General features: G+C 44.3%; 1 protein-coding gene across 4 annotated transcripts in view; it reads right to left on the bottom strand.

The window, feature by feature from the left end:
* Positions 1-25,011, bottom strand: part of DOCK3 (dedicator of cytokinesis 3) — a 1,203,328-nt gene that overhangs the window by 9,266 nt on the left and 1,169,051 nt on the right. For all 4 annotated transcript variants that reach the window (XM_029599541.1, XM_029599543.1, XM_029599542.1 and 1 more), the window contains 3 exons: positions 23,211-23,298; positions 22,343-22,465; positions 4,919-5,001 (listed from right to left, as the gene is read on the bottom strand). In XM_029599541.1, coding sequence (XP_029455401.1) covers positions 4,919-5,001; positions 22,343-22,465; positions 23,211-23,298 — 294 coding nt within the window. The remainder of the gene's footprint in view (positions 1-4,918; positions 5,002-22,342; positions 22,466-23,210; positions 23,299-25,011) is intronic.

Below are 25,011 nucleotides of genomic sequence, written 5' to 3'. Positions count from 1 at the left end.
CAGCCTCCTACGGGTATTTCTGGGTTTGGGTTCATGGATGAGTGTTATTGTTTGTAAGGTTTTGGGTGGACCCTTGGACACTGTGGCAGATGACCCGTGAGGGGCCACAGGTCAGGCTCAGCTTTAGGACACACAACACAGAATTATCTTTTACAGAGTTGAGAAGCCACCAGAGGTGGCAGTAGTGAGTAGAGATGAAGCCCGGCTGGGCTTGTAGTCCCTCAGGACACTGGAACAGCGATCCCTCAATAGCTGTGCTGTAGTGGAGAGAAACTGAAATAGTGAGTACAGTGGAGCATGCACAGGGTTCTGGTATAGAGCCTCGTTGGTAGATTACTCACACAGCGGTTTCTCCCGGAGGATAACACAGAAGCTGGAGTAGAGGCAGGCCCTCGAGGAGCGAGGTTCCAGGGAACAGCTCTGAGAGAATCTAGATGGTAACTCACTGATGGTGTAGGCACTGGTCTCTTCCAAGCAGAAGTGAGCTCAGGCAGTCCGGGAACATGGGCCCTCGAGGAGCGAGTACCGGTTCCAGACAGCGACCTGAAAGAAAAGAGAGAGGTCCCCGAGGAGTGGGTACCCCGATAGAGTAAGTCCAATTAAGGAGAGGCAGAGTAGCTAGGTATGGAGAGCAAATTCCATCCGTAAGGAGTCCCCCTTGCTAACTGGAATAGCTAGCAAACAGAGTAGGCTTTTGTATCCGGGATACATGGCGGGATGCAGCGCCCAAGCCGGACTGGGGATGCCGGAGAGGACGGCAGGCAGACGCCGCGCAGCCAGACGTCCATCAACCGCAGGAGGTGTCACCAAAGAGGTAAGGAGGGCAGAGTGGAGACGTCGGGCAGCGACAGTCGTAACAATGAGTGGCCTCTATTCTCTGGAAACGCATCAAAATCCAGAGACTGGACCAGCTTGTGGGGCTGGCTGTGCTCTGGGTGCTTTGGCTGACGTGTATGTCCCTTTTGAGGGGCTCTAGCCGGTCTCGCTCTAGATGCAGGAGGATAGTATTTGCATGAGAGGTAGAATGGTCTTCTGGGGTCCCTTCTCATGCTTTTATGGGATGAGGAGGGAGTGTCTGTTGTGACTGTGGACAATTGAGGCAGGGTCTCATGGTGGTCTTTCAACTGAGTCACTGCATCTTGTATTTTATCACCAAAGAGATTGTCTCCAGTGCACGGGAGATCAGCAGGTTTGTCTTGGACCTCAGGTCTTAAGTCAGAAGCTTTTAGCCAGGCCCATCTTCTGGCACTGATTCCTGTTGCTGACAAATGGGAAGCAGTCTCGAAGGAATCATATGCCGCTCTTACTTCATGCTTTCCTGCTTCAAGGCCCTTGTGGATAATGGCAGTCAGGCTTTCTTGTTGTTGTTGAGGCAATGAGTCTGCGAAATCTTGGACCTTTTTCCAAAGGTTTCTTTGGTACTGGGTCATATATAGCTGGTAGGCGGCTATACGGGACACCAACATGGAGCCTTGGAAAATTTTCCGACCCAGTCCATCTAAGAATTTCTGGTCCTTACCAGGAGCAGCTGAGGAATGCGGATGTAATCGCTTTTCCTTTTTCTGTGCAGATTCCACCACCACAGATTGATGAGGCAGCTGCGGTTTTTGAAAGCCTGGGGCATGTTGAACTAAATATGTTGCATCTGTTTTCCTATTTATTGGAGGAACAGTGCCAAGATGCTCCCATAGGCAGTGTAGGAGATCCAACAGGACTTCATGTACTGGAATGGCCATAATTTCCTGGGGGGATCAACAAACTGCAGAACCGCCAAGGTCTTGTGATGCATGTCCTCTTCCGTCACTAGTTTGAAGGGGATGGTCTCTGACATTTCCTTGATAAAGCTGGCATAGGAAAGGTCCTCGGGAGGAGAGTGCCATCTTTCATCTGGAGGAGAAGGCTCTGAGAGTAAATCCTCTGAATTAGAGGTATCTGTATCCACATCCTCCCATGGGTCATAGGGAGTCTCATGTCAAGATCCGGAAAGAGGGAGAATGTCCAAAACTCCAGGATGTGTGGGCATCGATGGAGGCCTCGATGGCTTCGAAGGAGAGTATATTGGCATTGATGGAGGCTTTGATGGAATCGATGGAATCAAGGGGAACGGTGGACATTTAGGTCCCGAGAACCCCGATGGACCAGGATGCAATTCCGGCATCGATGGACCTGGAGCTGGAGTCAGACTGGAAGTAGTGTCATCATCCTCCGAGGAACCCGGAATGGGTATGGGGAGCTGCGGAGGTCTCAATGGCCGACTCTGTGCCGATGGAACGGGCTGAGTCGTAAAAGCACCGATGAGGGTATCAAGTCAGCCCAGTAGTGGTGCAAACATTGATGGTTCTGGGGTCGGTGCCGGTATGGGAGCCGGCATCGCTGGCAGTTGTAGATTCTGGAAGGCATCGAGGACTGCCTGGCGGTCAAGGATGTCCAGTTCCTCCCTGAAAGCTGGTGTGGATAGCGCAGCTATAGGCTAGGCGTTACTGGCTCTTCCACAGGAGTTTGTGGAGGCACAGTACCCGGCACCGATGTTGGTGGGGAATTCCTCGGGGTCTCGGGTGCAGAGGAGGATGGCGGCTCCTCTGCACGGGCCCTCTTTGAAGGCGGCTCGATGGTCATCGATGCTGCTGCGATGTTGGTGACAGCACCGGGAGTGGAATCGCTTCTTTGCCAGTGGTGATGTTTCCCTCGGTGCTCGGTCCGGTCTTTCCCCGGCACCGAGGATGATGCTACCAATGCCCTGGATGGCGTTGGTGATGGATGATCACCGTCTCCCTGTTGCTCCCGGCGAGGTTTGTCGGTGGAAGGACTCTTACTCACCAGTGATGACTGTGCAGAAGTTGATGGGAGTTAATCTTGATTTGAAGAGAGTCTCCATCTTATCCAGATGGGCACATCTGCCTTTTGGAGTCATTTGGGGCACCGATGGACATTGTTCGATGAGCCCAGGCACAGAACACACACAGTGTGAGGGTCCATGATGAACATTGTTCGCGGACACTCTGGGCACTTTCTAAACCCGGTCGCCATGCTGATAAAAAGGGCGCAAAATGGTCGGTGGCCTGCGGGAACCAAGTGGTAAGGTGGCAGGAACCGACTGGAGTCATGGGAAAGTACTCACCGAGCGTCGGAGGAAAATGGAGCGCGATGGGAGACCCCTGTTAGAGAACTTTTAAGAAGTAAAACATCAAGTTTTCCCGTGAGGGAAAAAGGTAAGAGAAATCTCACACAGCTCCTAACCCATGAGGCAACTGCAGCGCGGAAAAAAAGAGACTGAAGGGAGAACCCTATAGCCACAGGGATTATGGCATGCTGGGCATGCTCAGTGTGCCAGTCAAAGTTCTAGAAACTTTGACAAAAGTGTTCCGTGACAGGGCTCTGTCTGATGACATCACCCATATGTGAGGACTATAATCCTGCTTGTCCTGGGAGAAAACCCCTCTACCATTTACAGCTAGGAGATACCAAATTCCTATAAGACTCTCTATTATAATTTACAGCCAATAAAATATCAACTGCAAACCTTATAGTACCCTTCATCTTTAAGGGGACCATGAGAGGGAAACCTCTTCCTAAATAAAATGTATTGAAGATTCTACCAAATGCATTTATTACTACAGATCAATGATTCTGATAATTTGTTTAAACCCTAGGTATTAATCCAGGCAGATGTCTCCAGTGGGGAAGGAAATTTACTATGACAAACCATTTCTTTTTGTTTTCCCCTGAAGGTTGCTATAAAGGTAAATGAAAAACATTGAACATGATGGACATTTAGTTTTCCTTCCGTTTAATGTACTATGAGGCTGATATTCAATAAAAGCTGAGTTCCTAAATTAGGTCCCTAAATTTTTAGCTTAAAACTCACCTAAATTTAGAACCCTAAAATTTAGGTTTGCTATTCATTTGCCTAGATTGAGGCTCCTAAGTTAGATGCCTGCTGTTTAAAAATCAGTGATAAACAGCTAGAGGTCAATATTCAAAAACTCTGTTTGAATCCAGCATTACTCTGGTGAAAACACAATCCTGGGATGTAAACGGGGGCCCTGATTCAGGTTCTGGGGAAGGTTGGTGGGTTGAAGCAAACTGAGTCTATTTAGCAAGGGAGAGAGAGTCCAGTGCCGATATCTTTTACATTTATAAATGTCAAGGGGTTGAGGGGGAAGTTCCTGGATAGCAGGTGATTTTGAACTTTGAACTTTTGTGGTGGGGGCGGGGAACTGGGCAGGGAGGCCAGCATCTATATATATATATATATTTTTTTTTACAGAGTGCTACTTACCTGGATATCTTTTCAAGATATCTGGTTAAGTGTCTAGTTATCAGGCCACATACGGCTGGATAACTTTAGGCCAAACCAGCCATTTTTAAAAACTGGCCTGTTAGGGTTAAAGTTATCAGTTTATATGCAACTGGATAACTTTAGGCTAGTATATTCAGCGGGATGTTTATCCCACTGAATATATGAGACAAGTTATCCAGCTAACTTTAGCAGGATAACATTTTTGTCCTGTCCACCCCAGTAGCCACTCACTTTTTAGAATCCCAAAGTTTGGAACCCAGTGAAACTAGAAGCCTAAATTTAGGGACTCAGCCCTAGTAAATTTTCAAGTGAGCCAATTTAGGAGACTAAGTCCCAAAGTCAGGCACCTAACTCCTTAGAAAATTGACCTTATGTTACTTTGTATTTTGGGATGGAAATTTCAATCCATTTGGCGTAAAAAGCATGTGATTTAATTAAAAACGGATCACACACTGCAGTCAGATCAGATTTTGAGGAAATTCTGCATACGTCTAGTAGTGCTATAAAAATGATTAGTAGTAGTAGTAGTTTGTAAGAGTGAGGAGAACCTCTTAGTATTCAGGGAAAGTGAAGGTTCTGGTTCTGCTTGGTGGAATTTGAGCCTCTGGAAACAGTTACCTTGCGCAGGGTCCGAGCAGGCAGCAGTGGAGGTGCATCACTAAGCGAGTGATGGAAGGTATCAAAATGCAGGGAGTAATGACCTACATGACAGATGGGACAAAATATTAATCAAGAGCAGTAGCAGAACAAGGAGAAATAGCTACTTACTTGCCACCAATGGTCTCCTTTAGAGTACTTCTATACACTTCCTGTTCAAACTTTACAATGCATCATATAGGGCAGGGGTAGCCAATTCCATGCAATGGAGGCAGTGCATGTAAATCTTTGTCCTGCATATTCATTGGGATAGCCTGAAAACCAGGCCTGTTTGTGGCTTTTGAGGACTGGAGTTGGTCACCCCTGGTATAGGAATTTGAAAATAGGACTTTGTGGGGCATGACAAGCAAGGTTGGACCTTCTCATAATACCCAGGACAGACCGGGAGATGTTATACTTCTTATATCCTTCCAATAAAAAAGCATAGTAGTAAATTTCCTTTTTTTTTTACACTTTATATTTATTAAGTTTTATCATAATACAAAGCAAAACACTCTTTATAATCAGAAGACAGGTGGAAGTCAAAAGAATAAAAATAAACAAACAAGCGAATCAAGAAACAATTCCAAATTCTAGGTTAAACAACAGTGGTACAGGAAGCAGAAATTATAAGGGAGAGTAAAGAAATAAAGAAACCGCAAAAGCAAATTCTCTGCTTAAATATATATAGGAATAGAGGAAGTTATTCATCTTTGGAGTCTAAGAAAGACTGAAGTTTCAAATCAAAGAAAATAAAACAATCATTAAATCGGACAACATATTTACACAGGTATCTTAACATGAAAGTAGCTGCTAATATTAGGGATGTGCATTCGTCCAGGACGAATTAGGCAATTCCAACAAAATTTCCTAATTCGTCCTGGATCAGGGAGTCCGAAATCCGAAGAAATTTTTCCCGAAATTTCGGGAAAAATTTGTTTCGGGTTTAGCACGCCTAACCCCGTTAGTGCGCGCTAAACCGAAATTCAGGTCTCCCTGAATTTTAAAGGCCCGAACCGCGGGAAACATGAGATTTCCTGCGGCGGGCCGAAAACAAAGCCCAAACCGATAGGTTCAGGCTTCGCCCATCCCTAGCTAATATTAGTGTAGCTTGTCTAAGTGCAAGAAAGCAGAATTGCTTACCTGTAACAGTTGTTCTCCGAGGACAGCAGGATGTCAGTCCTCACACATGGGAGGCATCATCGGCACAGTAAACTTATGTCAAAGTTTCTAGAACTTTGACTGAGCCTCATTGATCATGCTCCGGCATGCATTATACCATACGTCCATGTGGAGTCCCCTTCAAACTTATAATATAGAATTCAAGAGAAGAAAATAATAAAGAAACCCAATGTAGTGGAAACCCAACTCCGCAGGGTGGCAGGTGGGTTTTATGAGTTCTGACATCTTGCTGTCCTTGGTGAACACGTTAGAGGTAAGCAACTCTGCTTTTTACGAGGACAAGCATGTTGGCAGTCCTCACACATGGATGAAATCCTAGCTACAGGCTACCTCCAACACAAAAGGGGACCAACAAAATACCAAAATAAGTGCCAACAGGCACAACAACAACTGGTTTTTGTTTGTAACGGGGGTGTGGGGGCAGCCTGAATAAAAGCAATGGGCCCTAGGTGAGAACAGAGTTGGGTTCTACACCTCAAACAAGTTCCGAAGGACAGACTGGCCAAACCTGCTATTGCGTTGGCTATCCCTATCCAAATAATAATACAATGTGAATGTGTGACGAGAACTGCATGTCACAGCTCTGCAGATCTCCTCCATGGGAGCTGCTTGCAAGTAAGCCACCGACACTGCCATGGCTCAAACAGAGTGAGCCTTGACATGGCCCCAAAGATGAAGAAGTTGATGCAATCTGTCAGCCAATTTGAAAGCATCTGTTTGGCAATGGCAATGCCCAAATTATTCCTAACAAAAGAAACAAAATGTTGGGTGGACTGTCTATAGGCTTCTGTCCTCTTCAGATAGAAGGCTAAGGCTCTTTTGCAGTCCAAACTGAGCAGGGCTTGTTTGCCTTGGTGTGAAAAGAGCCTGGGAAATAGGCAGGAACTTAGGGTGCATACGTAAGACCACCCTGTCATGGAAAAACTTAGTGTAAGGTGAATAAGTCACTAGGCTTGGAGCTCGCTGACCCCGCATGCTGAAATTACCGCCACCAAAAATATGACCTTCCAGGTCAGATACTTCAGATCACAGGAGCACAGTGACTCAAAGGGAGCTTTTGTCAGCTGATTAATACCACTTTGAGGTCCCAAGACACGGCAGGAAGTCTTAGGGGAGGCTTCATCTGAAGCAGGCCCTACATGAAACGTACAACTATAGGCTGTACAGAGATGGATGTATCATCTACACCATGGTGATATGCACTAATTGCACTTAGATGAACTCTAATGGAGTTAAGAACATAAGATATGCCATACTGGGTCAGACCAAGGGTCCATCAAGCCCAGTATCCTGTTTCCAACAGTGACCAATCCAAGTCACAAGTACCCAAACATTAGATAAATCACAAGCTACTATTGCTTATTAATTACCATAATAGCAGTTTATGGATTTTTGCTCTAGGAACTTATCCAAAAGAGGATTTGCATTCAGACAACAACCAACAAGGACTGAACTACACAGTCTGGGTAAACAAATAAGCGAGGGGGTAGCTTGCTTATTGCGGCAGTTACTACCCTTAACCATTAAGCCTTATGCTCACCTTTGACGTAACTCCAACATTACTCTCTGCATCAATGGCAGGGGTTGGCAGGAAATTTGAATCAAACAGTTACCAACAAGGGCCCTGAACTTGGTGGTCAGTGAAACAGCTAAATATGGGAAAATAAGTGTGGGAACTTGCTGGGCAGACTGGATGGGCCAATTGGTCTTTTTCTGCTGTCATTTCTATGTTTTTTAAACCCAGTTACATTAACTGCAGTAACCACATCCTCTGGCAATGAATTCCAGAGCTTAACTATGCACTGAGTGAAAAAGACTTTTCTTTGATTTGTTTTAAATGAGCTACTTGCTAACTTCATGGAGTGCCCCTGGTCCTTCTATTATCTGAGAGAGTAAATAACTGATTTACATTAACTTGTTCATGTCCTTTCATTATTTTGTAGACTTCTATCATATTCCCCCCCTCAGTAGTCTCTTCTCCAAACTGAACATCCCTAACTTCTTTCGCCTTTCCTCATAGGGCAGCTGTTCCATGCCCCTTATCATTTTGGTTGCCCTTCTCTGAACTTTCTCTAGTGCAGCTATATCCTTTTTGAGATGCGGTGACCAGAATTGCACACAGTATTCAAGGTGTGATCTCACCATGGAGTAATAAAGAGGCATTATGACATCCTCCGTTTTATTTGCCATTCCCTTCTTAATAATTCCTAACATTCTGTTTGCTTTTTTGATCGCCACAGCACACTGAGTCGACGATTTCAATGTATTATCCACTATGACGTCTAGATCTCTTTCCTGGGTGGTAATTCCTAAGATAAACCTAACATTGTATAATTACAGCAAGGGTTATTTTTCCCTATATGCATGACTTTGCACTTGTCCACGTTAAATTTCATCTGCCATTTGGAAGCCCAATCTTCCAGTCTCGCAAGGTCCTCCTGCAATTTATCACAATCCGCTTGAGATTTAACTACTCTTCATAATTTTGTGTCATCTGCAAATTTGATCACCACACTCATCGTATCCCTTTCTGTAACCGTCTCTAATCTCAGAAAGGAGGCCCAGACAACTGATCCGTAAAGATAGACTTTTATTGCCAGCAAGATGCAGCTAAGACAAGGGCTTAGTACAACTGCATGCCACGCCCCCTCAGGAGCAAACTTTTATACACCTTACAGTTCTTATCTTTCACACATGCGTTCTACTTTCTGCTGAACAAACAATTTACAAACTGCTGAACAAGCATTTGCTAGCGTGGTCCTCTAGTAGGTGTAGCTTATGATCAGACTATTGTTTCGTCATTTAATTGACGTGTTAGACATTTTATAGCGGCGATCGTATTAATACAATACAAATTATTATTCCAAAATGGAGTCACGTTCCACTAAATGTTAGTACGTAACTGCGTCACTACGTATTACATGCCGTTTGCGTTGCAAATGTTAATACATTCAAGATGGCTGTGCGTTTCACTGCTGGCATGGTTAGTTGAAAGGTTTTCAGTCGTCTCATTCTTCAGACGTTCACAAAATCAAACTCCTTCACCTTTCCAGATCATTTATAAATATATTAAAAAGCACTGGTCCAAGTACAGATCCCTGAGGCACTCCACTGTTTATCTTTTTCCACTGTGAAAACTAACCATTTAATCCTATTCTCTGTTTCCTGTCTTTTAACCAGCTTGCAATCCACAAAAGGACATCACCTCCTATCCCATGACTTTTTAGTTTTCTTAGAAGCCTCTCATGCAGAACTTTGTCAGACACATTCTGAAAATCCAAATACACCATATCTACTGGTTCACCTTTGTCCACATGTTTACTCATCCCTTCAAAAATGTAGGAGATTTGTGAGGCAAGACTTCCCTTGGGTAAATCCATGTTGGCTGTGTCCCATCAAACCATGCCTATCTAAATGTTTTGTGATTTTATTCTTTATAACAGTTTCCATGTTTTTTCCATCTCTGAAGTCAGGCTCACTGGTCTATAGTTTCCCAAATCACTCCTGGATCCCTTTTTAAATATAGGGGTTACATTGGCCATTTTCCAATCTTCAGGTACATCGGATGATTTTAATGATAGGTTACAAATTAATTGAAATAGGTCTGAAATTTCATTTTTTAGTTCTTTCAGAACCCTGGGGTGTATACCATCCGGTCCAGGTGATTTATTACTCTGCAGTTTGTCAATCAGACTTACCACATCTTCCTGGTTCACCGTGATTTGGTTCAGTTGATCTGAATCATCACCCATAAAAACCTTCTCTGGAACGAGTCTCTCTCCAACATCCTCTTCAGTGAACACCGAAGCAAAGAAATCATTTAATCTTTCCGCGATGGTCTTATCTTCTCTAAGTGCCCCTTTAACCCTTTGATCATCCAGCAGTTCAACCGACTCCCTTGCAGGTTTTCTGCTTTGGATTTATTTTAAAAATTTTTATTGTGAGTTTTTGCCTCTATGGTCAATTTCTTTTCAAATTCTCTCTTAGCCTGCCTTATCAATGTCTTACATTTAACTTGCCAATGCTTATGCTTTATCCTATTTTCTTCTGATGGATCCTTCTTCCAATTTTTGAATGAAGATCATTTGGCTAAAATAGTCTCATTCACTTCACCTTTTAACCATGCCAGTAATCGTTTTGCCTTCCTTCCACATTTCTTAATGCATGGAATACATCTGGACTGTGCTTCTAGGATAGTATTTTTTAACAATATTCATGCCTGTTGCACACTTTTTACCTTTGTAGCTGCACCTTTCTTTTTTTTTTCCTAACTATTTTTCTTATCTTATATAAATTTCCCTTTTGAAAGTTTAGCGCTAGAGCCGTGGATTTACTTACTGTCCCCCTTTCAGTCATTAATTCAAATTTGATCATATTATGATCACTATTGCCAAGCAGCCCCACCACAGTTTCCTCTCTCACCAAATCCTGCACTCCACTGAGAATTAGATCTAAAATTGCTCCCTCTCTCATTGGTTCCTCAACCAATTGCTCCATAAACTATCTTTTATTCCATCTAGGAACTTTATCTCTCTAGCATGCCCTATTTCACTTACCCCAGTTAAGTGAATCTCCCATTATTACTGCACTACCAGTTTAATTAGCTTCCCTAATTTCTCTTAGCATTTCACTGTCCGTCTCACCATTTTGTCCAGGTGGACGGTAGTTTACTTCTATCACTATACTCTTCCCCAACACACAATGGATTTCTACCCATAAAGATTTAATCATACGTTTAGTCTTATGCAGGATCTTTATCGTGTTGGACTTTATGCCACCCTGGTCATAAAGCACCACCCCGCCACCAAGATGCTTCTCTCTGTCATTGTGATATAATTTGTACCCTGGTATAGCACAATGCCATTAGTTATTCTGTTTCCACCATGTCTCTGAGAGGCCAATTAAGTCTATGTCATCATTTACTACTATACATCCTAATTCTACCATCTTTCTTTTTAGACTTCTTGCATTAACATACAATCATTTCAAAGTGTGTTTTTTGTTTGCATTTACATGCTGCTTTTCAGTTGACAGGGATACATTGGAATCTTTTAGCTCAGGTGAGTTTTTAATTATAGGCACTTGGACTACTTTTCTTATTATTGGACTACTTTTCTTATTATTGGAACCTCTTCTGTTGGGATACCCTAACTCTAATGCTTCATTAGTATCATTTGAAGATACCTCCCTCCGAACCATGCGCTGCTGAGCAACTGTCAACTTTCCCCTTTTTTCTAGTTTAAAACTGCTCTATCTTATTTTTAAAGGTTGGCTAGGCAGCTTGGTTCCACCCTGGTTAAGGTGGAGCCCATCCCTTCAGAAAAGACTTCCCCTTCCCCAAAAGATTCCCCAGTTCCTCACAAAACTGAATCCCTCTTCTTTGCACCACTGTCTCATCCACTTATTAAAACTCCTGAACTCTGCCTGCCTCTGGAGACCTACACTTGGAACAGGGAGCATTTTAGAGAATGCTACCCTGGAGGTTCTGGATTTTAGCTTTCTACCTGTTTGGCTTCCAGAACCTCATCCCACATTTTCCTATGTCGTTGGTGCCCACATATACCATGACAGCTGGCTCCTCCCCAGCAATGTCTAAAATTCTATCTAGATGATATGTGAGGTCCACCATCTTCGCACCAGGTAGGAATGTTAGCAGGCGATCCTCATGCCCATCAGCCACCCTGCTGTCTACATTCCTAATAATCAAATCAGCAACTATGACAGCCAACCTAATCCTTCCCTCCTGGGCAGTAGCCTTGGAAGACACATCCTCAGTGCGAGAGGACATTACACCATCTAGAGAGCAGTTCCATGCTACAGGATCATTTCCTGCTGCACCAGGTTGATGCTCTCTGATCATGAGATCTTCCTTCTCCAAGGCAGCACCAGGGATGCCAAACTGGAGTTGGGACTTGGCTACTATGTCCCTGAAGGCCTCATCTATATACTTCTCTGTCTGCCTCAGCTCCTCCAGGTCTGCCACTCTAGCTTCCAGAGCTCGGATTCGTTCTCGGAGAGACAGGAGCACTTTGCACTGGATGCACACGTATAATTTCTCACTAGCGGGTAAAAAATCATACATGTGACACTCGATGCAAAAGACTGGGAGGCCCCCCTCTTGCTGCTGGACTGCTGCCTTCATCTTAAATTTATTCAGTTCCTTGTTAAGTTTTAGGTTGCTGTGGGAGTAGGAATGCGTGCAATTAGGGTCCTTTAAATGTATTAGTGTATTCACTATATATATGGTAGTGACCTACAAGGGAAAGATCAAACTCTTGATAAGATGTGGGGAATTTCTGAGTTTAAGTTAAAAAGCTGATTTTATTTAAAACTATTTTTTTTATATATATATATTTTTTAAGTGTGAAAGTGACACCTGCCTATAAATTAACAGATGAGTAAGGGATGGGAGGTTTGGGAAATACAAATACAGAAACTTCTGTTTGTTGCCTGCTTTTCTGACTACCTATTTAAAGCAAAACACACAAACTTCTGTTTGTTGCCGGCCTTTCAGACTACTTATTTAAAACAAAACACACAAAACACACTAAAAAAATATACCCTGATAGTTTACTTCTCCCCAGTACTTTTAAGTAATTACAAATTTTTCCAAATACTGATTCTTTCCAGCCACCAGCAAGGTGATCCTCTCCTCTCAGTGCTCCCACTGGATTGATGGTCTTCAAGCCAGCCTCCAACAGGTGTAGAAGGTAGTCAAGCAGTTTTTGTGGGGAGCAGGAAAATGGATCTAAGGCTTTCTGCTCATTCCACACAGAAAACCTCCTCCACTTCAGTCCATAGGACTTTATAGCAGAAGTTTTTCTGGAAGCCACCAGGACCTGAGACACATCTTCCGAGAGATCAAGTGGTTGCAATATTAACCTCTAAACATCCAAGCTGTAAGCGACAGGAGGTTGGGATGTCGCAGTCTGCCTCACTCCTGTTGATGAGATCTGGGGAAAGCCCCAATCAGATTGGTTTCCAGATGGACATCTCCCTGAGAAGCAGAAACCAGACCTGGCTTGGGCAATGAGGGGCTAAGAGGATCATAGTTCCTTTGTCCTCATGAACATTCAGGAGAGTCTTCGCTACCAGTTGAGCCTGAAGATATGCATACAGGAAACCCCAGCCCCAATGCTGGGTGAGGGCAAATGAGGCTGGTTTGCCACATGTCCTGTATAGGTAGCAGAACTGAAGAACCTTCCTGTTCCAAGGGGCTGTGAAGAGATCCAAATCGGGGCTTTCCCAAAGGTGGAAGATCCGATTTGGAACCCCTTGGGTCCAGAGACCATTCGTAGGGTCTGAAGGTGCAACTTAGTCTGTTCGCTTTTATGTTCTCCATTCCGGCCAGGTACATGGCCCTAAGCACCAATCTGTGGAAGAGGGCCCATGACCAGATGTGGACCGCTTCCTGCCTAGGAGGTACGCTCCTGTACCTCCCTGCTTGTTGACATACCACATTGCTACTTGATTGTAGGTTTGTATCACGACAATTTTGTTGAGACAGCCAATCTCTGAAAGCTCATAGTATATACCTGATCACCTGGAGCTCCAAGAAATTTATTTGATAAAGTTGTTCCTGGGTGGACCATAGACCCTGAGTGTGGAGCCCATCTACATGAGCTCTCCAACTCAGGGTGGATGCATCTGTGGTCAGGACAATTTGGGTAGGACTTTGAAAGGTAATCCCCCATACCATATTTGAAATTACTTGCCACCAGGACAAAGAGAGAGATGAAGTGACTAATATGCGATCCTGGAGGTCCTGTGTGGCTTGACGGCACTGCGACCTCAGAGTTCATTGGGCCTTTCACATAAATAAACATGCCAAGGGAGTGACATGAACTGTCGCTGCCATATGACCCAACAGCCTCACATGTGCCAAGCTGATGCCTGCTGGCTCTGTTGAATCCCTGCCACGATGGTCATCAGGTTGATGGCCCTTTGTCAAGGCAAGAAGCCCTTGGTGTTAGCCTTGTCTAGCTGGGCTCCAATAAAGTCCAATTGAGGTGACAGGCTGAGATGGGACTTCGGGTAGTTGATGATGAAGCCTAGTGTCTCCAGGACCCAGAAGGGCGAGTACATGGATTTGTTGGCCCCTGCCTGAGAGGTGTTCTTGACCAGCCAATCATCCAGATAGGGAAAACATGAACTTCCAGTCCGCAAAGGTGCGCTGCCACCATGGCCAGGCATTTCATAAAGACACATGGGGCTGTGAGCCCAAAAGGCAGCACGGGATATTGGAATGCTGTTTTCCCACCATGAATCAGAGATACTTCTGGTGACTTAGAAAGATCTCGATATGTGTGAACATATCTTTCAGATCCAGGAAGCATAGCCAGTTCCCTTTTTGCAAGAAGGGAATCAAAGTGCCTAGAGAAACCACCTTTAACTTTTATTTTTTGATGAATTTGTTCAATGCCCTTAGGTCTAGGATGGGATGGAGTCCTCCTGTTTTCTTTGGCATCAGGAAATACCAGGAGTAAAATCCCCACCCTCTTTGCTTTGGTTGAACGGGTTTGACCACTCTGGCTATTAAGAGGGAGGACAATTCCTCTCCTAGTACCTCCTGATGCACTACCAGTCCCCAGAACGGGCTCAGAGTATAATTTGGTGAGGTATCTAATAAGTTCAATTGGTACCATTGGCAGACGATGGAAAGAACCCACTGGTCTGAGGTTTCACTGGACCAACATTTCACAAAGAACCAAAGCTTTCCTCTGACCAGCAGATCCATCGCTATGGGTATGGGTAACTGGACTATGTTCTCTACTATCCAGTCAAAACCCCATCGCTTTTCATTGATTGAGGCGTTGGTTGGGGCTTTGGGGCTGGTGAAAACTCTCTGCGCTGTAGGGATAATTTAGCTGAATAGTCTTGAAACACCAGTTTCAAGACTATTCTAGGTTTCCCATCATAAGTAAGCTTTCGTCCGGTCCGCAAAGCCTGCAAAATGGCCATCTTATTGGCAAAGTCCAAGACACGGGCTATTACCACCCGTGGTCTATTGTTTTTTTTTCCTTCCATGGGCCCATGCGATACACCGTCTCTATCCTAAGAGGGCCCCGTGTAAGATCTAGGCCCAGATCCTTGGTGAGCCAGGATTCTAGAAAAGTAGGAAATTCTGGGTCGCTGAGGGCTTCTGGTAGTCCAAGAAAGCGCAAATTATTGCGACGGGACCAGTTCTCAAGGTCCTCCAACCGTTCATCTTGCTGTTGCAGCGCTATTTTTAACTAACCCAGCTCTGTACCATGGGTCGCCACTGTATCCTGATTATTAGAGACTTGGGTTTCCAGGTTGCTGATCCTGGTGTCCGTCAACGCCATGTGGGCCATCACCTCTTCCAGTTTGTCACAAATGTTTTGAAATTCTGGTTCCAGGGCAGCCATCACTGCCTTTTTCAGTTCGTCCACCATAGCAGCGGCAATCAAGGAAGAAGCCGCATCCTCTGACATGCCCACCATCTTGCCAGGGCTTGTCTTTATCGTGGTCCTTCTGGGTTAAGCAAGTGGACATGCCGTTCCAAATCGCCTACCTAGGATACCGAAGGTAAGCTGACAGCGGATGGGGCAGAAAAAAATTATAAGTTACAAAAATAAAAGGGAATGCGGCAGGGGGAGACCCAGAGCCGAGTTCACCACGTCCTTCTCGGTGTATGGCATCACGTGACCCCCTCACATTTTAATGTAACTGCTGTTAGTAGATCAGGTGATTATTTTAAGAGATTGACTTAGCTAATTTTCCATCTAAGGATTGGGTTGCTGGAAGCATAAAATTGATATACGTTTTGCATCAAAGAAAGTAGTGCTCACAAGGGTAATGTAGGAGTGTGTGTACTGTGTTTTAGGGCACCTGGTAGTAGAAATGCCAACTTCAGCAGTCACCCTATGCCCCTGGATAGAAACTCTGTATCTCTCAGGAGGTGGCTGCACTCTTAGTGCTTGTGCCTATAAAGTGCTTGCGGAACCTGTAAACAAAGATAACATGCTGCCTCCCTATTCTCTGGCTTACTTCTACATGGCCTATGGTCATGCCGCCCTGAGTGTGCTGATCTTGTCTCATCTTAGAAGCTAAGCAGGGTTGAGCCTGATTAGTACTTGGATGGAAGACCACCTATTATCAGAAATGTACTTCTGTATTTCTTGTCACAATGTATTGCCAAATTTGCCTTCCCATTCCTCACCATTTGATGTGACAAACTATTTAAAGAACTCTGGTCATGAAATTTTGGAAAGGGGAACCATGTTGGTCTCCTTTATTTCTCAGGCAGACTTGAGTAAGGTTATGTGGCTTATTTCCGGAATATACATTTCCTTTTTTTATGATCAACTTGTTAGAATACTTGCTGATTTGGCCAGAGTAACTAAAGAAAAGCGTAAAGGTTTTCTCCGAGGACAAGCAGGATGGAGTCTTTACACATGAGTGACATCACTGGATGCAGCCTGGAACGGAAAACTTATGTCAAAGTTTCTAGAACTTTGACTGAGCCTCATTGAGCATGCTCCGGCATGGATTATACCATGCGACCATGCTAGGTCCCCTTCAGTCTCTTCTTTTCCACGGTGCCTGTTGTCTTGTGGTCAGGTGAGAACCTAACTTTGCCAACTTTTTGGCCTACTTTTTCAACTTCTACTTTTTTTTGCAATTCTTTTTTTGCTGCCATGCAGGGTCCCCCTGGTTTTCCTATTATCATCCTAGATAGGTTTTTTGACATTTATCAGGAAGTTTACTTTCATTGTCGATACCCGAGTGTGGCAGTGACTCGGTACCAGCTAGCCATCGATGGTGTTTACAAAGTCAGGTAATATATACAGATGGGAGGATGTGAGGCAGGGGGGTGGGCAGAGGTGCCCTACGATGTGATTCTTTTTGCTTCCATGTTACTGTCTGGCGTACCAGAACACGGTGCCAGACATGAGCTGTAATGGCGGGGAGGTGGACAGGAACCACGGGGTATGTTTTTCTAAGGGATATTGCCATACGGAATTGCTCATATCTGGACATTGGTCTAATGAATAGATTAGATGATGTTGTACAGCATGTGGGTTGATATTGAAAACTGAAAAATTGTTATTGTATGTATGAACATTTAGTGTATTATTCCGTTAATAAACATTCTTCACATAAAACATGTGAATAAAAAAATATTTTCTGCAAGAGCATTCAAAACCGCTTTCTGCATGCAAATGAAATTAACAATTATTATTAATTATCGCACACTAAACTTCTTCAGATGGTTCAAAACACGGCAGCCAGAATATTGACAAATACACGGAGAAGAGATCACATTTCTCCAATCCTCAAAGACCTACATTGGTTGCCAATTTATTATAGAATCATATGTAAGTCCATTACCACAATCTACAAAGCTATCCATCAATACGCTCCGCTTAATCTACAAATCCCTTTCAGAAAACATACCTCCTCCAGACCCATAAGAGAGTACTACAGGTACCTCACTCCAAAACCTCCCATTATATAACCTTCAGAGACAGGGCATTCTCCACAGCAGGACCTCCTCTATGGAACTCCATCCCACCGGATCTGCGGCAGGAACCCTGCCTCCCAACATTCAGGAAAAGACTCAAAACGTGGTTATTTAAAAAAGCCTTTCCAGACACCGAATGAACCCTAACTTACCACTAACCAACTTTCAGTCATTACCCTAACGCAGTAAACTATAACATTGCAAATGGCATAACCTAGTAAATACATTCTGTTAAAGTTTGGTAAATGTATTCTGTTAAATTCCTATCGCTTTTCTCTGCTCCCAGTTTTGCATTTCCCTGTTTTATTGTAACTGCAATTGTTTCGCTCTGCACCTGTTATTTGTTCTTTTTTATTGTAACCTATTATTACACCCCCTTGTTTATTGTAAACCGGCATGATGTGATACTCATCACGAATGCCGGTATAGAAAAAGCTCAAATAAATAAATAAATAAATAACAAAGAGCAACCTTCTGTTTAAAATAGAAATGAGGAACAGAAGACCATAATATTGCAAAAGTCATAATGCTATAAGTACCATCAATTTCACAGCAAGAATGCAAGTTACATAAGAACTGGATCTTTAAAATATAGACAAACCCTCACCAAATACAAAATAGAAACATGCCAATAAAAACTGCACTGAAGCCACAAGCCCGACTGTATATGCAGTGCAATAATGGAAAATCAGAAACATCATCATTCCTCGCAAAACATCAAGCCATAAAATCAAGAGATATAAAACATTGTTCATAATATTAAAACCATGCTAACAGAAAGAATAAATGTCATAACAGCTGACAAACATTCAATAATTTAAAAAACTTGCATACATTTGTTCTAATATTTACTAAACACCAATAAAATATTTCAAAACATCTGATGAATAAAACATCCAATAATTAAAAGATGTTATAATATTTTCCCCAAAACACAATAAAATACTTCAAAACAATAGAAATATCAAATGACATCCAATAATTAAATTTCCTGCTCCCATACCTGGGATCATTTGATTTCCACTCACCCTAAGATTATTGAAGTTTGAGGGAGGTAGGGCCACACAAACTATCTCCTCTTTCTCTCATTCACATACAGACACACATATTAACACATTCATTCTTCCACACATTCCCTCTCTCATATACATGCAAATGCTCACACACACAGGCTCTCTCTCCCTCACACATGCCTATGAAAGCCTGTGATACACCAGGCCCTAGAACACTAATACATCACCTACTGGGCAAACAGAACAAACTGGACTGCTACAAATTCCTACAGAGAAACTACATGCTAGTCAAAATACTGCACCTCTGTCACACAGATTCATCACAGACAGACCCTTACTTAATACAGAATAAGGGACTACAAATTAGAAACAGAAACATGCAGGCAAAACTGAAATGGAAAGCCAGAGAAACCAGACTCTGTGAACTCTGGAATACTTAAAAAAAAAAAAAAAAAAAAAAAAGCAAATATAAATATATAATGAATGCGGAAAAGGTATGATTCTTGTGCATCATTAAGCATATTCGAAATGCTGAAAGGCAAAATATTTTTTTTTATCTTTGTTATCTGATCTTATTTTTCTAATTGGTTGGTCCCAGTCTTTTTTCCCCCTTGTCTGTCTTGTCCTTATTCCTTTTTCAGGATCTCTTTTATTCTTTGTTTCTTCTCTCTCCTCCTGTCTTCTTTCCTTCCTTCTTCATACACACACACAGGATCTCTCTCACATGCGCGCTCTCACATACACACTTTCTTTCTTGCATACACACAGGCTCCCACTCTCATATGCCGTCTCTCACATGCAGGCTCTCACTCTCACATGCTCTTACATGCAGGCTTCCATTCTCACAAACACACACACACAGACTCTTGCTCTTACATGCTCTCTCATAAACAAACACATAGGCTCTTGCTCTTCTCACATGCAGGTTCCCACTCCCATACATACATACACATACTGGCTCTCACTCTCACATGCTGTCTCTCACATGCAGGCTCCCATTCCCCACCATAGACACACACAGGCTCTCACTTTTACATGCTTTCTCACAAAGCCTGATATCTCACGAACACACAGGCTCTCACATGCTCTCTCTCTCACATGCAGACTCCCACTCCCACACAGGCTGCCACTATCACAATCCCAAACACTCCCTCACACACACACACACAGGCTTTCACTCCAACATGTCCTCTCTCTCTCAAATACACATACAGACTCTCACACCCACACGCTCTCTCTCTCACACACACATACACTTCTAGGCAGGCTCCCATTCATATCTCCTCCCTCCAAGCAGGCCCCCATTCATATATACACCCCCCTCAGGCAGGCTCCCATTCTCACACACACACATCCTCCCGCACGAGGTTACAATTCACACACTCACATCCAGGCAGATTACCATTCTGACACACACCCAGGCAGACAGGTTCCCATTCGCTCACACACACATACCCCCCACATCCTTGCAGGCTACCATTCACTCACACACACAAAGACAAAACACAGGCAGGCTCTTCATTGGGAGAAGAAAGGGAAGCCACTTTTGCTGTTTCTGCTCCTTGAGTGCCTACCCTGTGGTATTCAAAACTCGCAGGGCTAGCACTTCCTATATGCTGATCTCGTGATGTACGAGATCTGCATTCAGCTCCTACTGGCAGCACGTGGTTTGAATGCCAGAGGGCAGGCACACTTAGAGACGCAGGAGAACAGGTTTCTTTCTCTTTTTGGCCGCTGGCGTCCTCCTGGGCCTGCTGGTCTTCTCAGCTGCTGATGGGATGGGGTCTGCCAGTGCCTCCCGGGCCTGCTTCTCTTCTTGGCCGGCAGTGGCCTCATGAGCCTCTTCCTCTTCTTTGTTGCCACTCCCCTGGATGTGCACACTATGTCCCTGCAATGGGGCTTCTCTTCTTAGGCTGCCAAGCAGTTGGTGGTGCACAGCATCCTCCGTTTTAAAGTTGGTGTTGTCTGTGGACCACTGTGCATTTTGGATGCTACGCTCATGTTCTATGCACATAGAGCTTCAATGTGCTTTATAGACACAAGCACGGAGCGTGCAGCCACCTCTTTAGAATCATAGAACTTTTCATTCGCACACTACTAACTATAGTAGAAGTGAGAAAACTATAGCCTATGGACCACCATCCAGGTCCCATGCATCTTTCTTCCAGCCTGAGAACTGAGTCCCTTGAGTCAATGTGGCAAGGTGAGATATGGAGTCGCAGGAACTCAGGATCAGCCCCAGCAAGCTGATTTTCAGCACAGGCAGGGGCAATACAGTCATGCCAGATTGTTCAGTAATGCATTATGTTGGGTCCATGCAGTGAGACAGATACAGGGATGCAGGGGCTTGCTCCTTTCTGGGCTGAAGCTGTCTCTCTTCCCAGGGTAGTGTACGGGATGTGAGTGTGTGTGTATGCATGGGACAAAGCCAGGGGCTGCAGAATAGGCATGTATCATTGATGTGTCTTTTCCAACCAGTGATACAGCTCCATCCCCAAGTGTCTGGTGTCTACTTTAGATGTCGTGTGCCTCTCCTATAGTTCTAGTCTATTTTGCAGGTTGCCGTTGGGATCAGAGTCTCAAGATGGGGTACAGATCATTTTGTAAGCCCATGCTTGAGCTGGCAGCCAATCAGTGGAGGCACTAGCAGCATGAGACTGCCTGCCACTAGGCAAAATTGTTCAGATTTAAAGGGGCTGCATATGTCACAGTGAGTGAAGGAGGGTCAGAGCAAGCCAGGGCTGTTGCAACCAACATAGGTACTGGCCACATCCTCTCCATCACTTTCTAGGATGAAGATTCTGGACACAAGATGTCTATTGAGCAGGATCTGTAAGAGACAGAGATCTGAATATGAGGAGAGGGCTCAGGAGACTATGTGAGGCCAGAGAATGGATGAGGTTGGGGAAAGAGCTGAGGAGGGGGAGAGAGACAGAGCGAGGGCTCAGGGAAGAGTGGTAAGAGCAGCAAGGGTCAGGAGAAGAGCTGGAAGGAAGAGAGAGATCAGAGAAGAAGTATTTTTATGGTTATATGTTTTTAATATCCTACCCCTCAGATTCAGAGGGGGAATTTTGTCCCTTCCCTTCCCCCCAAGTCTTACTTTGGGAACTGTTCCATGCCCCAAAGTATCCCTCAAGCTGAAACGTTCGTCCATCTCATTTTATAGGTTCTTCTTCATATGTAGTAAACACCCAGGTATTAATTATCTTCTGATACTTCCTTAGGGATTTGTCATCATAAGCAGTATCTTATCAGCTTATTGGTGTAGCAATATTTACATGTACCCACATAGGGGACAATAATCAAAAGGTTTTTACCTGGCTAAACCTGTGTTTAGCCACATAAAAACAAGGTTTGATTATTGCCCTTTCCCCTCATGAATAAGGCTAAAAGTATGCACACTGGATGACAGCATTCATTCTTTTAGATATGCTAAAAGTGTGAGGCACCTGAAGTGAGTTGGGTCAGGGACAGAAAAGTACACATAAGGTTTTCATTTGGAAATCCACATGCACTGATGCACTCTTTGAAAATGTGCATGCAGTCCCATGGGTATAAAGTACTCATAGCATATTTCAAAATTGTCCTATTTGTTCTCATCTATAGGCATCCTTACAACAAAAGATTTATCCTTATCTATAGTCATATTCCCTCTCCATGATCTATTCTGTGTCACATAGAAGGTTCGGTATTCTCCTATGTAGGTGCTAAAGATGTCCTTACCATGGGGCAGGCTTCGAGGAGGCACAGGTGGGGCCAAAATACTGCCGATGTGAGTTGAAAGGAATGGCAGGGTCTCTCGTGTCCCACTGTCCAGGCTCCAGCTACTGGGGGCTGCTGGAACAGCTGAAAGAAACATAGGTTCAGTGCTCGAGGATGATAATGGGAGAGATGAGAGTGAGACAGTGGAAACATTATCCCTTTTGCATCACATGATGAATCCAGTATGCTATAGGAAATCATTACCCTGCCTGAGGATGCACTAGAACTCAATCTAGAAATGAAGATAAAAAAATAAGAGAAGGGATTTATATTGGGATAAGCTGAAGGGGGATAAAGACTAGTCATGTAATGAGAGAGGACCAGCTGCCTGTTTTGGCAGGACAGGCAGATCTAGTTTGATCTCACTACATGCATGGTAGTTTCTCTTTGAATATTTGCAAGAAAATATGTTAAGTGCAGTTTACAACTCTGCAGGCTGTTTGAAAATTGCCCACCTTATCCTTCACACCTGCACCTTTTAATTTTCTTCTAAATAATTTCTTCATAATATCATAGTCTCTTTTTTTAAAGTTAAATGCTACTATTGTATTTTTGTTATTCTCCATCCAGCGATTATGTTATGATCACTATTGCCAAATGGCTCCACTTTCCCTACAACACAGCACCACAATTCCTGGACTTAAACAGGATATAACTTTCTATAAAGCTACTTCCTAAACAAAGGAGTGAGTGTGAATATTAAGATCTCTACATATTAAGTGATCCTATAATGTGGAAGGCAGTTCTGAAACCCTTATACACTGGTTCCTTTGCCCTAACCTGTTATGTACTATATGATGTGATGATATAGGTGAAAGAAGATCTTTACCTTTCTCAGCCACAGAAAGATTAGGGTCACTGCAGGGTTTACAGGATCCTATGGCCTGCTGGATCAAAGCACGCTGGAAATTTGAAGGCTGTGAGGGAAAGAGGACAGAACAGAGATCAAGATGGAATCTACCAGCAACAACAGCTTAGCTAATGCAGTATCTTGAGACACAGACTTAAAGCTCACATTGTGCTGAAGGGAGAGGGCAACACCTACACAATTTCACACTCACAACAATGATACAAAGATAAACACACACACTTGATTATATTACAATCACACATACACAGTTATCAATGTACACACACACATACACAATTATCAATGTACACACACTCCCACAACAGTTACAAACATACACTCATAAAAACAAAGTTATAAACATACATACATTCTTCACTTACCACCAGAAAGTCATACAAAAGCAAAGTTACAAACATACAACACAGACACACAAACAGGTCTTCCTAGTCATCGCCATTACAAACAATCATTTCACCATCATATTTAAGCATACACATTCATTTGCTCACTCTCTTACAGTCAGGCCGATGCAGTACCATGCGCTGTCCGCAGCGAACGGCTCAACGCTCATAACCCCTGATGCAAAATGGGGATTAGAGAGTCCAAAACGCACTTCCAGTTGCGCGCTTAGGAGCAGATTTTAAGAGCCCTGCTCGCCTAAATCCGCCCAAAACCGGGCGGATTTAGGCGAGCAGGGCCCTGCGCGCCGGGAAGCCTATTTTACATAGGCCTACCGGCGCGCGCAGAGCCCCGGGACTCGCGTAAGTCCCGGGGTTCTCAGAGGGGGGCGTGTCGGGGGCGGGCCCGGTCGTCGTGGCGTTTCGGGGGCGTGTCGGCAGCGTTTTGGGGGCGGGTACGGGGGCGTGGCTACGGCCTGGGGCGGTCCGGGGGCGTGGCCGCGCCCTCCGTACCCGCCCCCAGGTTGCGGCCCAGCACGCAGGAGGCCCGCTGGCGCGCGGGGATTTACGCCTCCCTCTGGGAGGCGTAAATCCCCCAACAAAGGTAAGGGGGGGTGTAGACAGGGCCGGGCGGGTGGGTTAAGTAGAGGAAGGGAGGGGAAGGTGAGGGGAGGGCGTTAGAGGATTCCCTCCGAGGCCGCTCCGATTTCGGAGCGGCCTTGGAGGGAACGGGGGTAGGCTGCGCGGCTCGGCGCGCGCCGGCTATACAAAATCCATAGCCTTGCGCGCGCCGATCCAGGTTTTTAGCAGATACGCGCGGCTCCGCGCGTATCTACTAAAATCCAGCGTACTTTTGTTTGCGCCTGGAGCGCAAACAAAAGTAGACTATTCGCGCTCCTTTTAAAATCCGCCCCTTAGGTAATAGTGCTCATCAAATGTAAATGCATGTTGATGAGGCTATTACCTATTCCCCCCGATGCCAAAACAAAATCTGCGCCTGACGCACACATTTTTACTTGCCAAAAAATAATGCCTGCTCCAAGCAGGCGTTAAATTTGGAGAAGCCCAAATAGTGTACAGAAAAGCAGAAAATACTGCTTTTCTGTACTTCCTCTGACTTAATATTGTGGCGATATTAAGTTGGAGGAACTAAAGAATTTGAAATGCCCCTCCCCCCCCCCCCAAAAAAAAAAAAAAAAAAAAAAAAAAAAAGGTGCCAGCGGTCAAGTTAGGAAAAGGGACGCTCAATTAATGAGTGTCCATTTTCCTAATCTGTGGCTGAGCAGAGGCTAGGAAAAGGGACGCTCGTAAATTGAGTGTCCATTTTCCTAACCCGCTGACAGCCACCTCTTCTGGGTGCCCGCTGCTGAGGAAGCGCT

This window comes from Rhinatrema bivittatum, chromosome 4, assembly GCF_901001135.1.
Source record: "Rhinatrema bivittatum chromosome 4, aRhiBiv1.1, whole genome shotgun sequence".
NCBI lineage: Eukaryota > Metazoa > Chordata > Amphibia > Gymnophiona > Rhinatrematidae > Rhinatrema > Rhinatrema bivittatum.
The sequence above is the reverse complement of the archived record's forward strand: the minus strand, read 5'-3'. Positions and strand labels throughout refer to the sequence as shown.